The sequence below is a fragment of the Oncorhynchus clarkii genome, chromosome 3 (genome assembly GCF_045791955.1).
Source record: "Oncorhynchus clarkii lewisi isolate Uvic-CL-2024 chromosome 3, UVic_Ocla_1.0, whole genome shotgun sequence".
NCBI classification, from domain to species: Eukaryota; Metazoa; Chordata; class Actinopteri; order Salmoniformes; family Salmonidae; genus Oncorhynchus; species Oncorhynchus clarkii.
This window is the reverse complement of record NC_092149.1, coordinates 65,545,554-65,560,480: the sequence shown is the minus strand read 5'-3', so window position 1 is coordinate 65,560,480 and position 14,927 is coordinate 65,545,554. Positions and strand designations below refer to the sequence as shown.

The 14,927-nt window shown below is 43.7% G+C and overlaps 1 protein-coding gene across 1 annotated transcript in view; it reads left to right on the top strand.

The window, feature by feature from the left end:
- LOC139385864 (KAT8 regulatory NSL complex subunit 1-like) overlaps positions 1 to 14,927 on the top strand; it is a 90,072-nt gene that overhangs the window by 61,464 nt on the left and 13,681 nt on the right. The window contains 4 exon segments of the mRNA XM_071131141.1: positions 2,766 to 2,942; positions 3,631 to 3,752; positions 7,292 to 7,469; positions 10,614 to 10,764. Of these exon segments, the coding sequence (XP_070987242.1) occupies positions 2,766 to 2,942; positions 3,631 to 3,752; positions 7,292 to 7,469; positions 10,614 to 10,764 (628 nt within the window).

The window sequence follows — 14,927 nt, the reverse complement described above, 5'->3', positions numbered from 1 at the left end:
TTATTGTGAAGGTGTAGGCTATATTACATGGATTTATTGTGACGGTGAAGGCTATATTACATGGATTTATTGTGACGGATGAAGGCTATATTACATGGATTTATTGTGACGGTGTAGGCTATATTACATGGATTTATTGTGACTGTGTAGGCTATATTACATGGATTTATTGTGACTGTGTAGGCTATATTACATGGATTTATTGTGAAGGTGTAGGCTATATTACATGGATTTATTGTGAAGGTGTAGGCTATATTACATGGATTTATTGTGACGATGTAGGCTATATTACATGGATTTATTGTGACTGTGTAGGCTATATTACATGGATTTATTGTGACGATGTAGGCTATATTACATGGATTTATTGTGACGATGTAGGCTATATTACATGGATTTATTGTGAAGGTGTAGGCTATATTACATGGATTTATTGTGAAGGTGTAGGCTATATTACATGGATTTATTGTGAAGGTGTAGGCTATATTACATGGATTTATTGTGAAGGTGTAGGCTATATTACATGGATTTATTGTGAAGGTGTAGGCTATATTACATGGATTTATTGTGACGGTGAAGGCTATATTACATGGATTTATTGTGAAGGTGTAGGCTATATTACATGGATTTATTGTGACTGTGTAGGCTATATTACATGGATTTATTGTGACGGATGAAGGCTATATTACATGGATTTATTGTGACGGTGTAGGCTATATTACATGGATTTATTGTGACTGTGTAGGCTATATTACATGGATTTATTGTGACTGTGTAGGCTATATTACATGGATTTATTGTGAAGGTGTAGGCTATATTACATGGATTTATTGTGAAGGTGTAGGCTATATTACATGGATTTATTGTGACGATGTAGGCTATATTACATGGATTTATTGTGACTGTGTAGGCTATATTACATGGATTTATTGTGACGATGTAGGCTATATTACATGGATTTATTGTGACGGTGTAGGCTATATTACATGGATTTATTGTGACTGTGTAGGCTATATTACATGGATTTATTGTGACGATGTAGGCTATATTACATGGATTTATTGTGACTGTGTAGGCTATATTACATGGATTTATTGTGACGATGTAGGCTATATTACATGGATTTATTGTGACGGTGTAGGCTATATTACATGGATTTATTGTGACGATGTAGGCTATATTACATGGATTTATTGTGACGATGTAGGCTATATTACATGGATTTATTGTGACGATGTAGGCTATATTACATGGATTTATTGTGACTGTGTAGGCTATATTACATGGATTTATTGTGACGATGTAGGCTATATTACATGGATTTATTGTGACGGTGTAGGCTATATTACATGGATTTATTGTGACGATGTAGGCTATATTACATGGATTTATTGTGACGATGTAGGCTATATTACATGGATTTATTGTGACGATGTAGGCTATATTACATGGATTTATTGTGACTGTGTAGGCTATATTACATGGATTTATTGTGACGATGTAGGCTATATTACATGGATTTATTGTGACGATGTAGGCTATATTACATGGATTTATTGTGACGATGTAGGCTATATTACATGGATTTATTGTGACGATGTAGGCTATATTACATGGATTTATTGTGACGATGTAGGCTATATTACATGGATTTATTGTGACGATGTAGGCTATATTACATGGATTTATTGTGAAGGTGTAGGCTATATTACATGGATTTATTGTGACGATGTAGGCTATATTACATGGATTTATTGTGACGATGTAGGCTATATTACATGGATTTATTGTGACTGTGTAGGCTATATTACATGGATTTATTGTGACGATGTAGGCTATATTACATGGATTTATTGTGACGATGTAGGCTATATTACATGGATTTATTGTGACGATGTAGGCTATATTACATGGATTTATTGTGACGATGTAGGCTATATTACATGGATTTATTGTGACGATGTAGGCTATATTACATGGATTTATTGTGACGATGTAGGCTATATTACATGGATTTATTGTGAAGGTGTAGGCTATATTACATGGATTTATTGTGACGATGTAGGCTATATTACATGGATTTATTGTGACGATGTAGGCTATATTACATGGATTTATTGTGAAGGTGTAGGCTATATTACATGGATTTATTGTGACGGTGTAGGCTATATTACATGGATTTATTGTGACGGTGTAGGCTATATTACATGGATTTATTGTGACGGTGTAGGCTATATTACATGGATTTATTGTGACGGTGTAGGCTATATTACATGGATTTATTGTGACGGTGTAGGCTATATTACATGGATTTATTGTACTTTTTAAAATGTAGATGCTCCAAAGATCTGCATCAGTGGCTTGTAGGGAAGCCTTGGAGATGCTATGTGTTAAATGTGTTTATGTTAATTAATGGTCAATTACTGTCGGATATTGGCTTGACATTCACAGGCGGACAATTTCCTGACCGCCACAGACCTAGTCATGAGAGCCACCAGGAAACTCTAAACTCAATGACCTCAGTCAAGACCTTTGCTCTGAATCAGTGCTTGCTGGTGGCACTTTACATGCTCATAGTAATGGCTGGAACAGAATGAATGGAATGGTATGAAACACATGATTTCCTTGTTATTGTGTCATTCTGGTTACTCCATTCCAAGCAGCCATAATTATGAGCCGTCCTCCCCTCACCAGCCACCTCTGGTGTGTGAATATGCCCTTGTTGTGGAGTTGATGGCAGTGTGTTTGATTGTGTGTGGTCCCAGGGGGGTGTGGTCTTGGCAGAGTCGCAGCTGTTGATGGACAGGCAGATCCAGCAGACGTTACTAACGGAGACAGCAGGGTTGTCGTTCAGGGCGGGGGAGACCGCTAGAGACCCTCCCTCCGACTTGGAGAATGAACCCAGCAGCCCCACACGCCTCCTCAGGAACATACAGAGACAGGTACATTTTAACAGTAACATTGCAACCTAGGTTACTTTTTCAAATGAGCCCACTGTCAGATGATACTGTATATAGTGGATGAGATTTATTTTTCTCCTTAGTTCAGTAGATACAGATCTTCAACGAAAACCTAAAATTAGATAAAGGGAACCTGAGTGAACAAATAAAACAACAATTACATAATTATTTCATAAACAAAGTTATGCACCACCCAATGCTCCTGTGTGAAAAAATAATTACCCTCTTACACTCAATAACTGGTTGTGCCACCTTTAGCTGCAATGACTGCAACCAAATGCTTCCTGTAGTTGTTGATCAGTCTCCCACGTTGCTGTGGAAGAATTTTGGTCCACTCTTCCATGCAGAACTGCGTTAACTCAGGGACATTTGTGGGTTTTCAAACATTAACTGCTCATTTCAAGTCCTTCAAGTTCATGTTTGAAACCCACAATTGTTGCTGAGTTAGAGCAGTTCTGCATGCAAGAGTGGGTCAAAATTCCTCCACAGCGATTTGAGAGACTGATCAACAACTACATGAAGTGTTTGGTTGCAATCATTGCAGCACAACCAGTTATTGAAGATTTCATAACATTTAGTATGAAAGAATATGCAAAAATAGAGAATCAAAGGGGTCAAATATTTTTTCATGGCACTGTGTAGAGGATGATGTGTTGTGTTGTCCTCTCAGAGTGCCCAACTGAGCCAAATCGTCAACAGCCTGATGCCTCCTCTGAACCTCTCTCCCTCCTCCTCTCCAATCTCTAAAGACTCCTGGAGGTGGAAAGGACAGACCAAGAGAGCCTTCAGCAGGTACACACACAATACACCCCGCCAGCCCACATTGTCCTCTCCTGCACAGTTTAGTTTATAGAATCACCTTACTCTTCCTGGGTTCCAACACCTATGGTAGATGCGTAACCAGGCCAGCCCAGTACAATACAATACAGTACAGCTTGGTTTGGCTCGACTCCGTTTGGCCCAGTAGTGTGAAAAGGGTAATGGTGACCTTAACCCACAATCATGCCAAAACCAGATATTCCCACTAAGCCTGTGTTTTCTCTAATTAATAGGCACCTCTTTTCCAATGAAAATATTTATTCTGTTATAATAGCTGCACCCTGTGCCTCTGTTGCATACCATGTCATGGTGAAAATCAATTGGGCTGTCAATCACTGACTGTCCGCTGGTCCTTAAATGATCTGATTTAAAGGCCTTAATTCTTAATGTCTTTTATTCTGTTTTCAAAGGTCTTCAAAAAAAGTGACAGAGAAGACCACAGTGTTTGCGTTATTGTGCCGCTGCTTAATTGCTGCCACCATGAAAAATAAACCAAATGTAACATTAAATAATACTCAAGACGGCTATCCATATGTGCGCCTCTGTGTGTATGCATGTGTAACATCGTGTGCCATTGCGAGTCTGACCGTTGCCAGAGAAGAAAGAGCAAGGAAGCCTATACAATTTGATAGACAACACTAACTAGAGCTGAGATGATAAGCCGAAAATGACCGGTAATTTCAGGGATTAGAATACACAACGTTCCTGATTATTTTTGGGGTGTTCTAAAACCATTATCTGGTCAACAGTAATGTGCATTATCCTGCTTCCTGCAATGCAAGCACAGTATCTGCCCTGTCCCTGTTTTGCTGCTGGCTCTTACTCCCGCTCCCCCCTTTACACACGGAGTGAAGGGAGAGATGCATTCTGATAAGCTCAAGCATACTGACAGTTAAGCAACATTTCGAAATATAATTTCAGGAAAGACTCATTTAAAAAAAAAACGACTGAGTCTCATCTTTGTCTAAGTATAGCAATTATTTCTCAACTGTCAATATAGAGGAAATAACATGACTTTACAAACGCAGTATGTTATTGAGATGATGTGTCAGCCTAGCGGAGCGTGCCATTTGCAGTGGTAGTCTATATAGACCTGCCTACCAATGGGAAGTTTTTGTAGGACATTTATCGTTGTATCAATTGCATGGCTAAAGCAACAATATTATATTAAGATTTAGCAATCTAGCTAATGTTTTTTCCTTAGGTGGTAAATTATGTCACATAGGCTGTAGCCTAGGCCAATATGCCCAAAAAACATTAAAGAAATGAATCTCTAAAGAGCCAGAAATATATTAGATGATTCTGGATCCTATTTTGACATGTTGCACTTCATAATATCTATAATGCATTCCCTTAACATGTTAGATGAAATGGCTAACTTCTTTAATTTCTTACTTGGCCCTGGAATAAGTCAGTCGTCCCCTCCCACGTAGCTACCAATGCTTTGAAGTATAGCCATTTGATACTTTATACACTGAATTATTTTAGACTAATGTGAAAACGCTCTAGCATAATACGTACAGAAGAGCTACTGGCTGTGTACCGGTAGTCTTTTGTTCCAGCCACACTCTAACACACCAGATTCTACAAATCAACTGCTCAACAGGACCTTGTTAAGCTGACGGGTGTGTTTGAGCAGTGCTGAATCAGAAGCCTGCATTGGCATGCTGACTGAATGTCCGCCAGAGAATGTATGTCGTTTTAGAGAAATTGGCAGATTTCAGACTACATGTAACCACGCCAGCCCAGGACCTCCACATCAGTCTTTTTGACCTGCAGGATCACCAGCCTTTCTGAGCATTTCTGTCTGTAATAACGCCTTTTTGAAGGGGAAAAACTCATTCTGATTGGCTGTGCCTGTCTCCCAAGTGGGTTTGCCTAGGCCCACCCATGGCTGCACCCCTGCTCAGTCATGTGAAATTCATAGATTAGGGCCTAATTTATTTATTTCAGTTGATTGATTTCATTATATGAACTGTAACTCTGTAAAATCATTGAAATTGTTGCATGTTGCGTTTGTTTTTGGATTGATATCGAAACCAAAATTCTGAAAACTTTGGATAGCCTAACAAATGCAGATGGGCAAACCCGATGCTTCAGCCATCTATAGCCTAGCCCTAGCCAGTATGCTAATAAATCTGTCTGATTTATTGCTAAACTAGCTCACCTACGTGTTATAAGAGCCAAGTAGGCTATAGCTTTGGTGAAGAGCTAGCCCTAAAAATACAACTTTTTGCCAACATGGGCTCCTTTCTGGAGGGAAATCTAGTAGGTGTGTGGTGCGCGCAGACATCAGTGTATTAAATTCCATTCCGAGTGGCATTAAAAAGGGTTTAAATTCATCTTCATGTAACCTGCAGATAACCTGCAATCAAAAGCCACATCAAATGTTTCCATACGAAATAAAAATAATATGGATTACTTAGATGTCAGAGATTAGATTCTGTAGAATCTAATTTCATACCTGTTTTTAATTAAAATTTAAAATGGAAATGATGTGACATAATGGCTTCTAGACAGCGCTGTTATAAGGCACCACCACTCCCTCTAAAAAGCTGGGGTTGAGTTTTTTGGATGGAACTGACTATCCTCAGGGGTGCTGTACTCTAGGACTTCTTCAGAGCTGATGTTTGTATTTCTGTCCCAGACAGCACAGCAGAGAGGTATTTTGAGCACACCGTTTGTCTAGTTTTGATCCAAGATATTTCAAGCCCGTTCCAAAGAGGACTAGGAGGCGGGGTCGAGGAGGGCCAGGGAGGGTAACTAACTAAATCAGTTGACTTCCTGTAACAAAGGGAAACGTAAATATCCCACCAAGGCTGGAAATTACAGGCCCATAGTGAGTCAGTATCCACTAGTTTAGGCCCAAATGGCTCCCTATTTCCTATATAGTGCACTACTTTTGACCAGGGCCCATAATTATCTGGACAAAAGTATTGCGCAATATAGAGAGATGGGTCCTGGTAGAAAGTAGTGGCCAAAGCCGTACTCTACAGCCCAGAGAGGACCTCAGATCTCCTATCCACCACTATGATATTCAACATGCTCCCTATCCTTAAAACAACCGGTGGAAAGGTTTTGTGTCCGGCTATGATTTGGATCAATAACATTAAGCTGAAGTTCTTCCTTCCTCTTGTCTTTTTTACTCTCAATAATTAAGTCTATGGATTTGTTCCAAATTGCACCCTATTCCCTATGTAGTGAACTATTTTGAACAGAGCCTTATGGACCCTGGTCCAAAGCAATGCACTATAAAGGGAATATGATGCTTTGGATGTCATGGAAATATAGATCATATCTGGGAGCACTAGGCTAGATCGTGTTTGAGTTGTTTCAGGGACTGCTGTGTGTGTTGACTGACTAAAATGGTGTGAGTTCAGTGACTAAAGGTTCATCTCAAATGGCACTCTATTCTCTACATAGGTAACTACGTTTGACCAGGGCTCTGGTCAAACATTGTATAGTCCCAAATGGCAGTGCACTGAGTATCGTCGTCTGTTGTCCCCATGCAGGGGCCTGCTCCTGGGAGGATGTGACCCCTTCTCCCAGAAGGGACCCAAGAGGAGGAGAGTGAACCGCAGGAGGCCGCACTTCCTCCAAGTGGATGCCACCTGTGTCTCAGCCCGTACACGACCCCTGGTGACCTATCACAAACCTCGACTCTTCATTAACACCACCCACAGACAGGAGGTATGGACCTTTTTTTAACCTCTGGGCCCATATTCATAAAGCATCTCACAGTAGGAGGGCTGATCTAGGATCAGTTTTGCCTTTAAGATCATGATGAATATGATAATGTGGACGGGGGGACCTGATTGTAGATTAGCACTCCTACATACGGCCCCTGATCTTCACCTCTCACTCAGGAGGCAAATCACTAACCACCACATCCTCAATGTGTGATGCTGATGCCTGGCTAAAGGCATCACACAAGACTGAAATACAGTGCATGTCTTTATTCCACGCATTTGGCCCAACCTGAGGTTAGAGGATAGTGTTGGCTGCCAATAATGAAATGTCAGAGGATTGAAGAAAAAATAAACTATCCAAAATTAAATTAGGATTCGAGAGCTGTGTCTGCTGTGTCCCTAACGGTGTCATTTAGACACAAGCAGTCTCTGATTGATACATAATAGTCTAATCCTGATGATGTGAAGAGCTCTGTGTAGCAGTTGAACAAGACAAAGTGGAGCAGTGCATTTTTAATGTCAAACCCTGCATGACTGCTATTCCCTGCCACTGGTTTGGTCTGGTCTAGCCTGGTTCCAGAACTGTTTGTGTTTTTGCCTCAGACCAGTTCTATGATGAGTTGGCAAGAGAGCAGAAACAGACTGGCATCATCCATCTAGTCTGTTCTGAGCTTTAAATATCAACCTGCTCCGATGTAGGGCTTCAACCTGCAACACACACAGCCCATAAACCTCTGATCCAAAGTAGTGCAGTATATAGGGAATAGGGTGCCATTTGGGACATTCCCCCAGTGTATCTCCTCAGCCCTGCTGCTGACCCTCTAGGCCAGGGTTCCCAAATTGGCGGCTTGCGGGCCTAATTATTAGTAGAATTTTCATTGTTGGACATAAGACTGTAAAAACACCAGGAAATCAGCACCAAGTGATTTTAATTTGGGAAATCTGTTCCCAAGTATTCCCAGAGACACGTGATTGTACACAAATGTAAGCAAGGTTTGAAATGATTGTTTTGGTGAAATTATATCTGTTTGGACTTCTTGTGGTCAATTTGCAGTCTACAAATTATTAGTAATTATGTTCCGGCCCCCTGATCATCCGCTCAAGAAAAAAATCGTCCAGCATCTGAATCTAGTTGATCCCTGCTCTAGTCTCTACCCCCCAAAAACAAAAGGTGCTAGGTAGAGGTCAACTGATTAATCGGAATGGCCGATGAATTGGGGCCGATTTCAAGTTTTCATAACAATCGGTAATCTGCATTTTTGAACACCGATTATGGCCGATTACATTGCACTCCACGAGGAGACTGCGTGGCAGGCTGACTACCTGTTATGCGAGTGCAGCAAGGAGCCACGGTAAGTTGCTAGCTAGCATTAAACTTATCTTATAAAAAATAATCAATCTTAACATAATCACTAGTTAACTACACATGGTTGATGATATTACTAGTTTATCTAGCTTGTCCTGCGTTGCATATAATCGATGCGGTGCCTGTTAAATTTATCATCGAATCACAACCTACTTCGCCAAACGGGTGATGATTTAATTAACAAGCGCATTCGCAAAAAAAGCACTGTCGCTGCGCCAATGTGTACCTAACCTTAAACATCAATGCCTTTCTTAAAATTAATACACAAGTACATATTTTTAAACCTGCATATTTAGTTAATATTGCCTGCTAACATTAATTTATTTTAACTTTTTGTTTGGGCTGCCTGGCTAGTTGCGAACTGTGTAAAGACCATTTCTTCCTAACAAAGACCGTAATTAATTTTCCAGAATTGTACATAATTATGACATAACATTGAAGGTTGTGCAATGTAACAGTCATATTTAGACTTAGGGATGCCACCCGTTAGATAAAATACGGAAAGGTTCCGCATTTCACTGAAAGAATAAACATTTCGTTTTCGAAATGATAGTTTCAAGATTTTACCATATTAACGACCTAAGGCTCGTATTTCTGTGTGTTATTATATTATAATAAAGTCTATAATTTGACATTTGATAGAGCAGTTTGACTGAGCGGTGGTAGGCAGCAGCAGGCTCGTAAGCATTCATTCAAACAGCACTTTCCTGCATTTGCCAACAGCTCTTCGCTGTGCTTCAAATATTGCGTTGTTTATAACTTCAAGCCTATCAACTACCGAGATTAGGCTGGCAATACTATAGTGCCTATAAGAACATCCAGTAGTCAAAGGTATATAAATTACAAATTGTATAGAGAGAAATAGTCCTATAATTCCTATAATAACTACAACCTAAAACTTCTTACCTGGGAATATTGAAGACTCCTGTTAAAAGGAACCACCAGCTTTCATATGTTCTCATGTTCTGAGCAAGGAACTTAAATGTTAGCTTTTTTACATGGTACATATTGCACTTTTACTTTATTCTCCAACACTTTGTTTTTGCATTATTTAAACCAAATTGAACATGTTTCATTATTTATTTGAGACTAAATAGATTTTATTGATGTATTATATTATTTTAAAATAAGTGTTCATTCAGTATTGTTGTAATTGTCATTATTACATATATATATATATATATATATATAAAAACGATGACGATTAATCGGCCGATTTTATTTATATATTTATATATATATCGATATATATATATATCGGCCGATTTAATCGGTATCGGCTTTTTTGGTCCTCCAATAATCGGTATTGGCGTTGAAAAATTATAATCGGTCGACCTCTAGTGCCAGGCAGGGGCGTCTCTCTCTGACTGGTGCTATTTATTACAGAGTAAGACAATGTGCCAAGCCTACTGAGATATTAGTAAAGGAAAGAGAAGAAAGCTGCTAGCTGAGCGGCTGGTTGCTCCTCCAGGTCATAGTGACTCACACAGCAACAACACAGTAAGGCTTCATGTTAGCAGAACTGAGAAACCATCTGAGGTTGGGCTAAGTCACAACACCATGTTTAACCCTTCTGTACACAAATCCCTTTGTAAATGAGTTTCAAATGGTGGTCATTGTCTCTGAAAGTGTTGCTATCTTCAAGAGCCACAGGTGGTTTGCGTTTAATAATAGTTTCCTTCATTAAATCAGTTGTATCCACAGGTCCTGGAGGTGTAGAGAGTAAGTTATTCTAGAATCTGAATGACTGTTTTTATTAATTCCTCCTCTCTCCTGCAGGACTCAGCCTCCCTCTCCTCCCCCCTCTGTCCCACCTTTGTGTCCTGTGACCCCCTGGCCCTGTGTTCTGACCCAGCCTGTTCCTCCGGCAGCACCCTGATCTCCAGGACCAGTGGCTTTAGGACACTCCCTGTTCTCTCTCTCTCCTCAGGTAGGTACTCCTCTCCCTGTGCTGACAGATGATATGATACTCTGTGTTCTTGTGTAAGGCTAACTGGACTGTATGTAGGTATTTTGCGGTGACTGTATTAATATTCCATATGACAGTTGGGTCACGGTAATCTCCTCTTATGCACTCTGGACATGCTCAAACAGCTGTCAGATTGCTAACAGTCTGGTACTCAGGGCTGTATTGTCCCTCCATCAGGTCGTAACAGTCTGATACTCAGGGCTGAATTGTCCCTCCATCAGGTCGTAACAGTCTGATACTCAGGGCTGTATTGTCCCTCCATCAGGTCCTAACAGTCTGGTACTCAGGGCTGTATTGTCCCTCCATCAGGTCGTAACAGCCTGGTACTCAGGGCTGTATTGTCCCTCCATCAGGTCCTAACAGTCTGATACTCAGGGCTGTATTGTCCCTCCATCAGGTCCTAACAGTCTGGTACTCAGGGCTGTATTGTCCCTCCATCAGGTCGTAACAGCCTGGTACTCAGGGCTGTATTGTCCCTCCATCAGGTCGTAACAGCCTGGTACTCAGGGCTGTATTGTCCCTCCATCAGGTCCTAACAGTCTGATACTCAGGGCTGTATTGTCCCTCCATCAGGTCTTAACAGTCTGGTACTCAGGGCTGTATTGTCCCTCCATCAGGTCGTAACAGTCTGGTACTCAGGGCTGTATTGTCCCTCCATCAGGTCGTAACAGCCTGGTACTCAGGGCTGTATTGTCCCTCCATCAGGTCCTAACAGTCTGGTACTCAGGGCTCTATTGTCCCTCTATCCACTCTGATGTCAATGAAAATGCAATCAAAAATCACATCAAACCCTTATCTAAACAGTATGTGCTTTTAAAACTCCCCTCACTGTGATTGATCAATTTGAAGGAAGAAGTTCAACAACAGGTTGAAACTGAGTGGAAAACATGGTTGATGTGGATGTTGTTTTAAAGCCTTAACATAATGAAATGGACCGAGCTTTTTAAGGTGATGATTCATTCAAAGCATTTAAAGCTGCACTATGCAGAAACCTCTCAGCCGGTTCGTGGTTGCTAACATTCTAATAGTTTGCCTAATTTCAGTATATGTGACAAAACAAGCACGTATTGCGAAGAGAATCATTGTTACATATAAACCAGTTTTTCCCAACCCTGGTCCTCGAGTACCCCCAACAGTACACATATTTATTGTAAAGCTGGACAAACATACCTGATCCAACTTGTCAACTAATCATCAAGGTCTCAAGGGGTTGGATGAGGTGTGTTTGTCCAGCGCTATAACTAAAATGTGTACTGTTGGGGGTACGGTAGGACCAGTAAAGGGAAACACTGATTTGAACCGCTCGGAAATATATTTTCCATAACCAAAAATATTGTATTTTCAGCTGTTTGAAGCTAGTGTACAAAACTGAAAGTAAAAGACACAAAAGGAAACTGAAGAATGGGAACCATAGAAATAGAGCACACAGAACAGATCTACTGCTTCTTAGACTTGCTTTCAATTAAGAACGACAGATCTATAACAACTTTCTATGTGAATTTGGTGGGGTATCCCAAAAAGATACAGTACATATTATAGCTTTAAGACTTTGCATGTTGAACACCAATACGCATATTATTGTCCATTTACAGATGTGAAATATTGAATACAGCACAGTGTATTCGGCAAAACATGTATTCTGTTACCCTGTCCTTCTCAAGCCCTTTAAATCACCTTCCCTGGTCTGTGTTTTCCTGTAACTCTATGTATTGTGCTGTGGAGGTTAAATCCCACGTACCCTCACTCTCAAAACAGCTCTCTCTGTTGTATGTGGAATGTAGACTGTAGAGTTATTAAGATGGGACAGGGGTGTCAAATCAACAATGCAGCTGTCAGCTCTACTCCGCACAGCTGTACTGTGATGAGGTTATTACTGGGAACTGGCTAGGAGTTGGTGTATTGGCTCTTATAATTTGGGTGGTTCAAGCCCTGAATGCTGATTGGCTGACAGCCGTGGTGTCACGTTCTGACCTCTATTTCTGTTGTTTTGTATTTATTTAGTATGGTCAGGGCGTGAGTTGGGTGGGCAGTCTATGTTTGTTTTTCTATGTTTTGGGGCATTTCTATGTTTTCGGCCTAGTATGGTTCTCAATCAGAGGCAGGTGTCATTAGTTGTCTCTGATTGAGAATCATACTTAGGTAGCCTGGGTTTCACTGTGTGTTTGTGGGTGATTGTTCCTGTCACTGTATTTGGTGTCACAGGATAGGACTGTTTTGCGTTTTCACATTTCTTGTTTTTGTTAGTTTGTTCATGTGTAGTGATTTATTAAAACATGAATAACCACCACGCTGCGCTTTGGTCCGCTTCTCTTCCTCCTACAGACGAACGCCCTTACAGAATCACCCACCTACCAAGGACCAAGCGGCGTGGTAAACAGAGGCTGCAGCAACAGCAGCAGCAGGAGAAGCGACTGGTGCAGCAGGAGCAACAGCAGCAGCAGCAAAGGCAGCAGCAGGAGGAGCAACAGCAGCAGCAGCAGAAGCAGCAGTGGGAGAGGCTGCACTACTTGGAGAGATGGACTTGGGAGGAGATTCTAGACGGGAAAGGACCCTGGGCAGAGCCAGGAGAATATTGCCGCCCCAAGGCCGAGCTGGAGGCAGCAAAAGCAGAGAGGCGGCATTATGAGGAACTAGCACGGCAGAGCGGATGGAAGCCCGAGAGTCACCCCCAAAAATTTCTTGGGGGGGGGCACAGGGGGAGTGTGGCAGAGTCAGGAGTCAGACCTGAGCCAACTCCCCCCGTTTATCGTGAGGAGCCAAGGAGGAGCTCAGAACCAGAGCTGGTGTTGGAGGTGAGCGAAGCAGAGACTGTGAAGGAGTTAATGGGGAAATTGGAGGAGAGTGATATGAGGGACTTGCTGGTTTGGTGCATGAGGCACGACATTCGCCCGACGGAGCGTGTCAGGGATTTAATGGCACCGGGGTCAGCTCTCCATACTCATCCTGAGGTGCGTGCGAGGGGTCTGGTGAAGACTGTGCCAGCCTCACGCACCAGGCCTCCTGTGCATCTCCCTAGCCTTGCATGTCCTGTGCCATCTCAGCACTACAGTGCTCCTAGCAGTGCTAACTGTGGCGGGCGTGGTGCTGGTCAGGCACCGTGTTATGCAGTTGTGCGCACGGTGTCCCCAGTACGCGTGCTTAGCCCGGTGCGCTACATCCCAGCTCCCCACATCTGCCGGGCTAGGGTGAGGATCCAGCCAGGGCGGTTAGTGCCAGCCCTGCTCTCAAGATCTCCAGTACGCCTTCACGGCCCGGTCTATCCATCACCACCTCCACGCACCAGCCCTCCGGTGGCAGCTCCCCGTACCAGGCTGTCTCTCCGGCCCATCCTTGCAGGGGCTCTCTCCTCTCCAGCGCTGCCGGAGTCTCCCGCCTCTCCGGCGCTACCAGAGCCTTCCTCCTCTCCAGCGCTGCCGGAGTCTCCCGCCTGTCCGGCGCCTCTGTCGGAGTCTCCCGCCTGTCCGGCGCCTCTGCCGGAGTCTCCCGCCTGTCCGGCGCCTCTGCCGGAGTCTCCCGCCTGTCCGGCGCCTCTGCCGGAGCCTCCCGCCTGTCCGGCGCCTCTGCCGGAGCCTCCCGCCTGTCCGGCGCCTCTGCCGGAGCCTCCCGCCTGTCCGGCGCCTCTGCCGGAGCCTCCCGCCTGTCCGGCGCCGCTGCCGGAGCCTCCCGCCTGTCCGGCGCCGCTGCCGGAGCCTCCCGCCTGTCCGGCGCCGCTGCCGGAGCCTCCCGCCTCTCCGGCGCTACCAGGGCCTTCCTCTTCTCCAGCGTTGCCGGAGCTTCCCGTCTGCCCAGCGCCAGCTGAGCTTCCCGTCTGTCCAGCGCCAGCTGAGCTTCCCGTCTGCCCAGCACCAGCTGAGCCTCCCGTCTGCCCGGCGCCGCCAACGCCGCCCGTCTGCCCAGCGCCGCCAACGCCGCCCGTCTGCCCAGCGCCGCCAGTGCCGCCCGTCTGCCAGGAGCCGCCAGTGCCGCCCGTCTGCCAGGAGCCGCCAGTGCCGCCCGTCTGCCAGGGGCCGCCAGTGCCGCCCGTCTGCCAGGGGCCGCCAGTGCCGCCCGTCAGCCAGGGGCCGCCAGTGCCGCCCGTCAGCCAGGGGCCGCCAGTGCCGCCAGTCAGCCAGGGGCCGCCAGTG